At 38.6% G+C, this 12864-nt stretch overlaps 1 protein-coding gene across 1 annotated transcript in view; it reads right to left on the bottom strand.

Annotated features, from left to right (window-relative positions):
• Positions 1–12864, bottom strand: part of USH2A (usherin) — a 901466-nt gene that overhangs the window by 306767 nt on the left and 581835 nt on the right. The window contains exons 38-39 of the mRNA XM_081491700.1: positions 7193–7343; positions 6444–6586 (exon numbers count right to left, since the gene is read on the bottom strand). Of these exons, the coding sequence (XP_081347826.1) occupies positions 6444–6586; positions 7193–7343 (294 nt within the window). The remainder of the gene's footprint in view (positions 1–6443; positions 6587–7192; positions 7344–12864) is intronic.

Below are 12864 nucleotides of genomic sequence, written 5' to 3'. Positions count from 1 at the left end.
TTGGCACATATGTGAACATTCAGCTTCTAGACAACTGACAAAATAGGAAAAGGGCTGTGTAATAGGGCATCATTGCTTAATAAAAGGAACATCTGAAGACTAGAAGGTTGCTGCAATTGAAAGGATACAATTTATAGTCTGCAAGTAGGTGAACCAATAATGGGGACCTGTTTTCTCTATTTCTCCTGAGACCAGGATAGCAGAGGAAGGTTAGGAAGAGAGTTTTGTCTTCCAGAATGGGGACATGTTATATGGTGAATGACTGTGGATTCTTTCTTGAAAGTCTGGGGCAGAGAATGAAATGTGTTAATGTGAAAATTCATGAAGGAAGAAAAAAGTCCTAAAAGAACTAGAAGTTCCAAATTCAGAAGAGTAGTGGGCTTTATGCGCCCACAGATTCAAGAATTCAAGAAGGAAATGAAGTTCAGGTGGATAGAATTTTTCATTAATTGACCCACCCTTTCAAATGATTTTTCTGTTGGTCACTTTTGGCTTTTGATCTTAGGATATAAAAATAAGACTATAAAGATACTAATTTGTTTTATAAATTCTGGAAATGCAAGAACCTGGTGGGGGGGGTGCGGAATCTATGCAACAGGGAAATAAACTATTGTAGGGACATACATACAGAGCCACTTTGCTCTCAAAATCAGCAGAATGATTTACTTTGTGTCATGGATTTTCTTTTGTGAGTAAAATAGAGACCACATCACTGTTTGAAAGGATAAATATGTCAGCATTCAGAAGTTAATATTTAAAGCAATTAGGAAATAAGTTTGGAATAGAAAAGTAAAATCATCACGCAGCACTACTGAGACTTACTGCTCACATTTCTTTATTAAATAAAATAAAATCTACCAATATAAATCTGTGCCACCCTCATTTACAAATGTTTCTGTTTTTCTCTCACTTCAGTTCAGTTCAGTCACTCAGTCGTGTCCGACTCTCTGCGACCCCATGAATTGCAGCACGCCAGGCCTCTCTGTCCATCACCAACTCCCGGAGTCTACCCAAACCCATGTTCATCGAGTCGGTGATGCCATCCAACCATCTCATCCTCTGTCGTCCTCTTCTCCTCCCGCCCCCAATCCTACCCAGCATTAGGGTCTTTTCCAATGAGTCAACCCTTCGCATGAGGTGGCCAAAGTATTGGAGAGAAGCTGAGCTCCAACATCAGCTTCTCTCACTTAGAAAACTCTTAAAATGCAGACTGACTTTAAATTCTACAAAAACTATTACAATATTGTAAAGTAATTAGCCCCCAACTAAAATAAATAAATTTATAAAAATAAATAAATAAATAAAACACAGTAATAAAAAGATCTTTCCCAGGCAATAGTAGTTGTAAAAGTTAAGTACTCTTAAAGGCAAAAAGACACTTATTAAATGATTGGAATATCCCCCTCTAGAAGTACATGATCAACTGATCGCATTTCATACCACAGCTTTACTTACCCTCTCTGTCACCAGGACTCAGTGTTCTATTCATTACAGTTTGTGAGAATAAGAAGAAAATATGTTTTCCTTTTGGAATTCTCTTTCTATATATCTGTCTTCCTTTTGAAGTAGCACATGGTTTTGGGCTAGCAGAAACCTTTCTGATTAGAACATTCATTATCCCGGTCAAGACAGACTCACAGGGACAGCCAGCAGGCTGCCTCTGACCAAGGCAAAGAATGAGGATCGCCTTCTCTAACATCTGCCTCTCATCCTCACCCTTCTTGTCTCATACTCAGAGGCTGACATCACAGGCAGAGCATTCTACAAGCTGCCCTTTCTCCTGTGTCAGTGGGCACCTCCTACAGCAATAGCTTTCCTCGCCTGGACCAATGGTGAGGAAGTAAATTTGAAATCTGATATTGATGTGAACCCCAAATAGAAATCATCCTTATTTCCCCTCCTTGTGTTCTCCTCTGGGAAGTCTTTCCTGACACCCAGTGTTGTTGGGAGAAGTTCTCCTCTGAGCTTGCCCTCATCTTCAAACACAGTACTCTATTGTTTTACTATGTCTTCCCAGCAGACAGTGGATGACTCAAGTAAAGAACTGTCCTTGTAACTTTCAGTCCTTCCAGCATGGTAGGTACCCAGTTAAGATTTGCTTGCTTAAGTTTTCATAAAAGTGAAAGTGAAGTCGCTCAGTTGTGTCCGACTCTTTGTGACCCCATGGACTGTAGCCTACCAGTCTCCTCCTTCCATGGGATTTTCCAGGCAAGAATACTGGAGTGGGTTGCCATTTCCTTCTCCAGGAGATCTTCCCGACCCAGAGATTGAACCTGGGTCTCCCGCATTGTAGGCATTATAGGCAGATGCTTTACCACCTGAGCCACCAGGGAAGTCAGTAGCTTCATGGATTTGTTTATATGAAACTCTTTCTAATCGGTACTTTAACAATTTGGGGCACTTGTTCTATATCAAACCCACCACCAAGCACTGGATCTACAAAGATAAATGAGACAGAACCCTAGGTCCTAAGAAACTACAATTCAGAAGGAGATATTGACGTTGCACAAGTAAATATAAGCCAAAATCCTAAGGTAGAAATGAGGAGGGGAGGCTTCACAGAGAAGGTACCATTTGAACTGGGACTTGAGGGATGAGTAGAATTTTGTTAGACAACAAACAAGGGAGAAAAGTGTTCTGTTAGATATAGATTTCAATGAATGTCGCAAGGTCTTTCTCTTTTACTTCAGAAGAACAACTATTGCTTTGTAAATTGCTATGAGAATCTTAAAGGTGAATGAGAGGGGAAAACTGCTCAAAAATGCTAATGAAAAAAGTGAAATAGGATCCAGATACTACATCCTTTGTTCACAGTGCATTGAAAGTGTGGGGAAAAAATAGCAATAAGAACTAATATAATAAGTAAATATAGTATGTTAATAGTACTGAAAATCTCACTGTGTTGGTAATAAGATATATCTTTCTATTTTTTAGCAAATTTCAGTCAAAGATCATGAACAATGAGTTTGTTAGCAAAATAATGACACATGAAAAAATCATCTAAGCAAATCTATAGGATAAACTAGCCATATCCCACAATTTTTACTTAATAATGCATCTTAGATGAATGGTTAAAAATATATTATGTGGAGTTTTAAACTATAAATTTAGCAAAGTTATTCAATTTTTAGTCTTTTAAAAATATATGACAACTAAATGGTTAACTCTAGAAGAAATTTGTCTTTTCTGTTTTGTTTTGTCTTAGAGGTAAATGAGTGATTTTTAGAAAAGAATCTCATTTTCATCAGATTGACCTAATTGTTTGTGTATACAAGTTTGTTATTAAAATGACTCAAATAAAGAGATATTTCATATTTTGATCTCGGTAGCCAAGAAACTCTGGGAGAAAGCTGAATTTTACTAGTCTAGGGAATCCATATTTTTAAACAAAAGTGAGTTATCACATATTTTACAAAAATCTGTCTACATTTTTGTAGGCAGAAGAAGGCATGCACAGTTAAACTGAAGTTGGAGGAAATTTTCCCTTCCAGCCAACTTCCATTTTTACAGCCTATACTGCATGGAAAACAATTGTAGACATTCAAGAGAGGGACAAATAATACAATCAGAAGAGATGGCTATTTCTTATTAATAGATATCAAAAAGTTCCATCTGATAGGTAAGTGTCTTCATGTTATTAATCCCATGCTTCTAAATCTATCACAATCTTAATGCATTTTTGTAGGCTGCAGGCCTGTTGGGTACTTAGACTGCCAGCAGCATGTTAAAAAAAAAAAAAATCATGCGTTGTTTGTATTTATCTGGTTACAAATAGTCGAACAGTATACTGACCAAGTTGGCTGGGACAAACATCTTTTATTAACACAAGTTTAACTGGATTTAAAATATTCATAGGAAATGTGCATTATTATTATTTGGCATAAGCACATTAGATTTTTAAAAATGCATGGAACTGGATATCGGTGGCCCACTGATGTAAATGACAAATTATTTGAAAAAAAAATCTATTAAAATTCCTCACACCCCTTTCTCCGTCTCTGAGAACCTGTTTTAGCATGCAAGCATTTGTTTCTCTAGCTCTAGGTCATTTTCTGCCCAGGTTTTTCTTTCTGCTTTCAGCTGTATCACAGACTTGATGAAATCATGCTCTCATAGTATCATATGAAAAATATTGCTACTGGTGACCTTTTTTAGGCACTGGAAAGTTTGGGGGCTTTGGCTGATGTGGAAAGGTGCCTACTGATAGTATGAAATTTAAATGTGGGTATGAGATGAGTTCTCTGTTTCATTCTGTAAGCTGATATGTAGAATTTCTACATTGGAAATTGCACTTTGCTGAATGCGAGGTGCTGGTTAGGATCAAGTATGAAGTGTGATCCCGGCATGGAGCTGTCAGCATGGGTAGTTTTATAATCAAGGCTTTGAAGCCTTGACAGAAAAACTGCTTGTGCCCAGTGCCAATCCCTCAGTCTTTGTCAACTCAATTGCACATCCTTTCAGAGATGGTATCCATCTCCACTGACACCCAAAATATATAGGACACTGTCATTATGTCTCAGGGGTGGGCATGCGCTGGTAAGTTAACCTGGAGGGGCAAACGGGCCAGCCTTTAGTCTTTTGCTGGTGTGTGTGACTTCACAGGTGAAGCAGAAGAAGGAAGAGGTCATTGTTTCAGAGAAAGGATTTCAATGAAAATGATGACTGGGTTCCATGAGTTAGGACCTGCTATATAATCAAGTGTTACTAATTCTTAATGAAGGGAGATGAAGGGTAACACTATTCACTTTGATCTCAGGCCCTAAAAGCCACAGAGATGGCCAAGTCGCCGTGCATGAAAATTCTAAACACTTACAGAGTCTGTAAAACCTGTTTCATGGTAAGATGAGGCAGGAGAGAAGTTTGCTCAACAGAGGGTGCTGTGCTAACTGGGCCTTTACAGTGTCTGGGACTTGATGTGCTAACTTCCTGCCTGTAGGTAGGAGAAATGGTGCCTATTCAATAACAATCACCACGTTATTGAGGAAATACAAGTGCTGTCCCCTCCCTATCAGAATAGAATTTATCGAAACAGAAATGGTGGGTGCCAAAAAGGAGTCATTTCTCTCCTCTTCCAGTGTGGAGTTCTATGGTATCATCACCTCTGCAGTGGGCGAATAATTATTTTTAGTTAAGCTCCATCACATGCCATCAAGAATGCGCTATCTAAGGATAGTAAAAATATTTTTTCAGCTGATTTAAAAAAGAAATGTTTCTTCAGAAATCTAGTTTGGTCGTGAGCTCTCTGGTTCAGACATCTGTATACAGTTTGTGTTCATATTGTCAAATTTGCCAGAGTGCACGTAGTGTTCTCACTAAAAGAGGTGTAGGCACGTTGAGTGGTGTATTGATGCTTTTTGGACCATGGGTGTCGTTTACTGCACTGCGCTGATAATTTACTAAGTGGTACCCTTGAGACAATATGCCTGGATGTGTCCTTGTGAAGTACCTAGCCTGTTCCCTGGGAGTAATTACAATTTGGGAGAAATGAAGGAAGTATTATATATTATTGCTCACATGTTTGGTTTTTTTTTTTAAAGTAAGCATTAAGGAAGGCAGATAGTTCTGATTCTATCTCATTTAACGTCTTATTCTCACTACATAATATAATTAAGGATATTGTAGACATAAAAGAATCTATCTCATAAACAATTGATATTGTTTCATATACTGTGCCTTTTGAGATTAATATCCAGCCTTTTGAAAGTCACTTGGGTCCTGATTGAATATAGAGCTAGAATGGCAATTGGCCAACAGAGCAACATTTTCTAAGAAGCTTCTGATTAAAAGACTTGACAAGATTAACCCTAAAAACCTCATTGTTCAAAGATACAGTGTCCTCCTTTACTCTGTATAGCTTGATTTAATTTCTAACTTTTCTAAAAAGTTATACTTCCATATATATGCTTTTTCAAGAGGCAATTTGTATAAAACTCAATATGATAACCATGTATTTCTTTTCTCTATATAACCTAGTAAAAAATATACATATGCAAATGTAAGTCTTCCATAAAAATCTAGAAAATTCCCTATATTGGTTGAATAAGACAATCCCAATATATAATGACCTCTAAGCATCCTTATGTAGGGTAGGGTCCATATTTCATGTTCTTCTGCAGAGAACACTTGCAATACTTAGCCATAGAATAGAAGAGGATAACATTTTCCTTTCAGGACATCTAGATTTACCCTGAAGGACTGCATGGGGCCATATCATAATTTACTGTGAATTATGTCTTCCTGTCACTAGGCCTAACCCTCCAACCCTCCAAACCCACATTTTTCTTCTTTCTGGAGACTCTGACCACCCTGATCCTGGAAAAGATTACTGTCACTCAATATCAAGAGAATACAGGAGGCTTATTTCTTTGTTTTGGAAAAAATTAAAGACTTTAAGATGTTCTAAGGCAGAAGATATTCAGCTGTGTGTTTTTCAGACCACTTACTGTCCTCTGCGGTGATGAACAGAATCCAAGAACTATGGGCACTGCCAAATCCATTGGAGGCAACCAACCGAAATTCATACTCCGTGTACGGTTGGAGATCTCTCACTTCATAGCTTAATGATGCAGAAGGATAGGAAAATAGCCTATATGAGGAATGAAATCCTAAAATCAGGAAGGCTGAGACATTCAAAGAAATTTAAAAAAAATAAAATCTTATTGAAAAGAATTTTCAGGGGATGTCAATATACCTCTCAGTTGTGCAATTTTCTGTCATCATGTGATATCCCTTTTAAAATAAGTAGCTATTTGGCTAAGGGTTTGTATAATTCCATTTATATGACATGGAAATTCTATTAGTATGGAGTAAATTCTAGTCTTGAGACTGATGCCACATGGAATTTGTGGAATAAGTATTATAATTTTGTAGCCATAGTTAGGCAGCAGTTTTTGTGGGGTTCTGGTATATGCCTGCTTTTGGCATATACATGTGTTCAAGAAAAGGCTGAAGGAATCTTATTTTAAGCCTCGATAAATTAAAAATAGATACTTTGGCAAAGCAAATAATTATCTCCTAGGGTACTGCTTGGGTTTTGTGTGTCTGCGTGTGTTTATTGAATCTTTTAAAAGGGGGCCTTTATTTGTTGCAAATGAGAACTGACTTACCAATTGTTACAAAGTTAAAGTAAAGTGAATTAATGGCTAAACTGTATAACCCAGAAGACACAAGGATGGACAAGTAGAATGCTCACTCTAGAAACCCATGGGTGGAGGGGCCAGGCCTCATCTGGAGTTGGTATCTGGGAGAGCCGGGGGCGTTGTTCCGAGCTGGTGTAGACCAGACAACCTGAAGACTGGTTGGAGTGGCAGATGAAAGCCTCGGAGGCAGCACGCCATCTGGAGCTGTCGAAAAACACAGATGAATTAGAGCAGAGAAAACTGTGGAGAACATATGCTGGATGGAATCGAAATGCTCCATATACTGGAAAAACTGTTCCTCAGGATCAACAACAATGTTAAACATGGTCCATTTAATTTAACATTTTCATTCCTGAACTACTGTACTTCCTCATTGTTCATTTCAACACAATTACATGAGTATTTCCATCTTAAAAGCCAGCCCCCAAAGAGCAAGACAAATGAACACACAGCACATCCCTACCTGTACTTCTGTTTCTCTAATTGAAAACATGGAGGGGATTTAGTGAAGCAAATATTAAAATACCTTTTTAAATTTAACTCTTTGCTCAACAATCAAGCAGTTGAACAGTGGAGTCCAGATCTTTTAATTCTTCCACTGATGTAACCATTGTCTCTTTAATCATACCATGATCACAAAGACAATCAAATTTTTTTTCTGAGGAAGGTTTATTAAAAATTTTATTTTTCTACAATGAAAGTAGCACATTCTAGTCTTAATTCTTATTTATGAAAATGTAAAACCCAACCTTCTTTCCCCATGTGTTGTATACAGTCAATTGCCCCTTCTCCTTTATTCAAATATGTTACAAGTTGAGACACAGATATTTTCTAGTCTAGTTGAATCTCTGGCAAATTATTCCTGAATTCAAGATACCAGCTTGATAAAACCTATCAGGGAAATCTAGCTGGATAGTTCTAGAAGGCCTAACAGAAATAAGTGAAGCCTATTCTATTAAAAATTAAATTAAAAAACAAACAAGAAGACTCTGGTTATTAATTTTTCCAATAGGTATAACTTGAATGAACCTATCATATCAGAGTGTGTTCCAAAGCTTGTCAGAAACTCTAAAGCAAATCAAGCACAGTTCAATGCCTTTGGGAAAATCACCAGACAACTCTGAGTTTATGTTTCTTGTGTTTAAAATGGGGGTAACACTTTGCCTTTTCAGGATGGTTGTGAATATCAAAGAAATGTAAATAAATCACCTTTTTTGAGGTCCTGGTAGTTATTCATTGTTAGCTATTGTTATTATTATATTGGACTAGTCTGAACTCCCCTTAGCATAATTTAAGTACTACTACAATGCAATTTTTAGGAATATTCTGATTACTGTAATATAAATTCTTAACAACCAAGGATTACTCAAAGCCATTGCTGAAGGAGGATAAGGAATCAAAATGATGAAAACAACTATTGGGGTTCGTTTTTAGCTTCCATTTACACATAACCTAATATGGTGTCTGACTTTTATATACTCTCCAATTTGGGAGAGCTGGCTTATGAACTATGAAGCTAATGAATGGACAGTGATGAGAATGGAAGAAGTAGAAACCATGTCTCATCAGTCTGTTGTAAGAGTTCTGAGTTCATCAATAATTCACTAATTTATTCAGTAAACACTTACTGAGCCTCTATTCTGTACAAAGTAGTGTTCTTTGTATGGAGGGTTAACAACACTGAGTCCAATAGACATGGCCCCTGACCCTAGGGAACTTATGTAGACAGAGGGACCCAGTGATGAACAAACAGAAACCACAGATCCTACCACATGGCACTCAGTGCTCAGGTGAAGAGTAAAACAGGACACGTGGTGAGAAAGTCAAAAGGAATGTGGGTTTTAGTAATTCAGATTAGACAGGAGAGCCGTAGGAAGAAAATGTCATTAGGTGACATTAGAGCAAAGACCTTAGTGATATAAGTCGTGAGAATGTCTGGGAGGATAGCAATCCAGGCAGAGAGCAGTCATGGCAAAGGCAGCGAGGAAGGGAAAGTTCAGACGGTTTGTAAGGAACAGTTGGAAAGGCCAGTGTTGCTGAATCCGACTATGGAAAGGGAGAGTGGGGGAAGCTGGAGAGAGGCAGCATCTAGAGCCCTCTAGAGGCTTTCCTAGGGCCACATCTTAAAGTCACAATAAGGACTTTGGTTACCATTGTAAATGGCGTTGGGAGCTATGACAGGGTTTTCATCAAGGAAACATCATGATTCTAAACAAATAAAGCCATTCTGTGCTAAGTGAGGGAGGTTACCCACTGCAGTCATTCAGGGCTAGCAGATGACAGCAGATTAGGTTCAAGTGCCAGCAGCCGAGGTGGTGGCATATTTTACAGATCAGTTGAGTGTGGCATGTGTTGCTGGCAGAAAATAAAGGAGTGAAAGATGATGCCAGGTGTTTGGCCCAAGCACCCAGGTGAATGGCACCTGAGAGGAGGAGAAATGGGACGTGGAGGGGATTCAAGAGTTCCCTTTCGTCTATGCTACATTTAAGAAGTTTACTACATAACTTCAGCGGCTATACCAAGGATGAAGTCACAGACATGAGTCTAGATAGGAACTGTGGATCAATGTCTATGTGGTATTTCATGGCTGAGACTTGAAATCAACAAGGGGGTGAGTGTAGATAGAGTGAGTGGAGAAGACATCTGAGCACTGAGGCTTGGGGTGCACCAACATTTTGAGGGGGGTGGGCGGGCCTTTGCAATAAAGGAGATTTACTTACAGGAGGGACCAGTGAGATAAGGAAGAAGTTAAGAGAAGGTGCACCCTGGGAGCCAAGTAGACAGTGTCTCTGAAAGGAAGGACTGATCAACTCTGTCTAATGCACTGAGTTTAAGAAAGGAAGAGACAAGGAATTAAGCTTTGCATTTGGCCAATTGGACATGACCTTGCTAAGAACAGACACAGTGCAGTGGTGGGTGTGGTAGTCTGATTGGGGACAACTGAGAAGAGAATGAGCTGATACAATGAGCCTAGAAGACTTCTGTGGGGTTGTGTTCTAAAGGGAGAAGAACATGGGGCAACACTTAGAGAAGCTTCTGGTATCAGGGGAAGGTTTTCTAAATACTGGAAGAAGTTGCAGCATTTACATGCTTCGTGGGATGATCTAGAAGAGATGGAGGGAGATGATAATGTAGAAGAAAGAGAATAAATAATCACCAGAGCCAGGTCCTTGTGTGTGAGTCAGAGAAAGGCGAAACAGGGTATATGACAAATGAGTTGAGAGCCAGTGGACATGGGCTGTGGAGTAGAGCAGGGACAGCCCACCACTGTGCAGAAGTGAACGAAGACCCAGGCTGCAGATACAGAGATAGGTAGATCTGGTGATGGGAACACAGCAAAGATCTCTTCTGATGGTGTCCATTTTCTCAGTGAGCAAAATAAAAGTAAATGCATCCACTCAGTGCCAAAGTATGAGGGTGAACTGGATGCTTGAACAGAGAAAAAAAAAAAATGGTATGAAGTAGTTTTTTCAGGTGTGGAAAGGGGACATACCTGGGAAATGCAATAAGATGGCTGGCTGTCCATGGCCAGATACTCAGTAACTATAAATCTTTGGTTTGAGGGATATTTGTTGCTAAAGACTTTTTAAGTGATATTTTATCTTTGAACACAGTTATAATAATGATGATTTCTTATTTGATATATATTCTTTCATTGATGAATAAAACTCACACATATCAAAAGAGCTTGGGCATAAAATGTTGTGCAGATTTCATATAATGTATAACATAAAACCACGCCCCTCATTTGATTGTTTTTTGGTCTAATTTTTCTGTCAAGGAGTATAATATCACTGACAATCCAAATTCCAAAGAAGACAGCTCTGATAAGTCATCAGCATGAAAAAATACTAGAGTTTTAAATATTTACACCAAAATATCCTTCAAGTGCTAGGAACTGCTTTACAGTGCTGTCAGGGAAGGAAAAAATGCCCAGAAGATGCTCCATAATAATAATAATAATGTATCTTGGATTCTCTTTAGAGTGATAACAAGAAAATGTGCTCCATTACATTGGTCACACTCTGATTATACAGAATCCCCAAGTATTTCCTAACAAAGTGATCATCTTGAATTATTGACATAGAACTATTCATTCTACCTGCTTTTAGTAACACTGAGTGCTGGAAACCTTTTTTCTCCTCTGGTTAACCCCTTTTATCCTAGGCCTATTCCTCTGAGGGTCCTTAGCATCAAAGCAATAACTGGGAACCAGCCATAATTCCATTCCTGGTTTCTTAACACAAGAGCCGTGTATCTATCAGCTTGATATATTGTCTCCAAGATGCTATGTTGCTCAAAAAGCTTCTCTCAAGTTTAATATGACCCTCACGAGGCTAGCACTCCACAGACAACCTCCTGAATCAACACGTCTTGTCCAGTAAATACTAATTCTACACGGCAACTGGATACAAGAGCTAACCTAATCTATAAATTCAAGCAAGAGCGTTCTTAGTAAAATTTCAAATTCAACCTCTTTTAGAAGGCAAAATGCATAAAGAACATGAAGCAATAAATTAAATCACAGACTGGACTAGCCTAGTTGGTATAATCTTTTGAATGTCTGATTTTATTAAACTTTTAAATGATGTACATGTGTAAACGCCCCCTTAAACAAACAAAATGCCCCAAACATTTGCTCCATACAGATTTATAGAACTCTTGAGGGGGAGCTCTGAAAAGCAGAACCAGAAGCTTTGTTTTCACGTAGCCAGTGACTACCAAAGCTATACTGACCCAAAGAGGAAACCTGTGGGGAGAAAACAAATTCAATGGGCTTCGCAGATGCACCAGCGTCTCAGGATAGTCCATTGACTTGTTACTACCACACTGTGACTTTGGGGTATATGTGTATGCATTTCAAAATGCTGGAAATACAAATGCTGCATTAAGGTATCAAAGAAGGCTACAGTATTTGGTATTAAATTCAAACCTGTAATAAAAGATACTGAATGCCACTCTGCACAAGGTTCTCTGCTGAGAGCAGAAAAAGGCAGAATAAACAGAAGGGGAGTTTAGAGCACCAAATACTTACGTAAGAGAGACATGACTCAAATAGCACTGAATGTGTATAGAGCATAAAAGAGGTGTAAGTGCTTTAGGAGCTTCAGAAGTTAGAAGTTCACAACCAAATATGCATTGGACCTTGGGTTTCAGAGGAACAGATACAGTCGTGGGGCTTTGTTAGGCAGTCACGTGGAGTCACTTTGACCTCAGGCTAATTCCAGGGCCCAAGACTCGCACCATCTCTGCCCACGCTCACTCCAAGCAGATATCATGCTTCCTAGTGGTTTCACTTGAAATCTGACCTCATCCCAGCCCAAACTACTCTCTGATTTCAGAGATTTGATTGCTGGCATCCTCATTTAGGTCTCCCTGTTAGCATGAGAGAAACCATGGCCTTTCATCTCTATGCATTCTGGCTGCATTGCTGAATAGCCTGGCACATAGTCAAAATCCTTGGAGTATACATTTTCCTCTCATTTTCTGAAATAGCTACATATGAGCAAGGATTTTAAATTCTAGTTCCCAGAATGGAAAATTAAAGTTCAGACACATCTATTGAGTCGTTGAGTCATAAACAAATTGAAAACAGAAGGCAAGACTCCATTTCCAGTCACTAAACCATATGTCATTAAAAAAGATATTAATTATGAGGAATATGCAGATGTGCTAACAAATGGACAGTCAACCTTGAGCACAAGGATGTACAAATAGAGCAGCA

The sequence above is a fragment of the Giraffa tippelskirchi genome, chromosome 5, assembly GCF_054371585.1.
Source record: "Giraffa tippelskirchi isolate mGirTip1 chromosome 5, T2T-mGirTip1v1.2.pri, whole genome shotgun sequence".
Taxonomy (NCBI): Eukaryota; Metazoa; Chordata; class Mammalia; order Artiodactyla; family Giraffidae; genus Giraffa; species Giraffa tippelskirchi.
The sequence above is the reverse complement of the archived record's forward strand: the minus strand, read 5'-3'. Positions and strand labels throughout refer to the sequence as shown.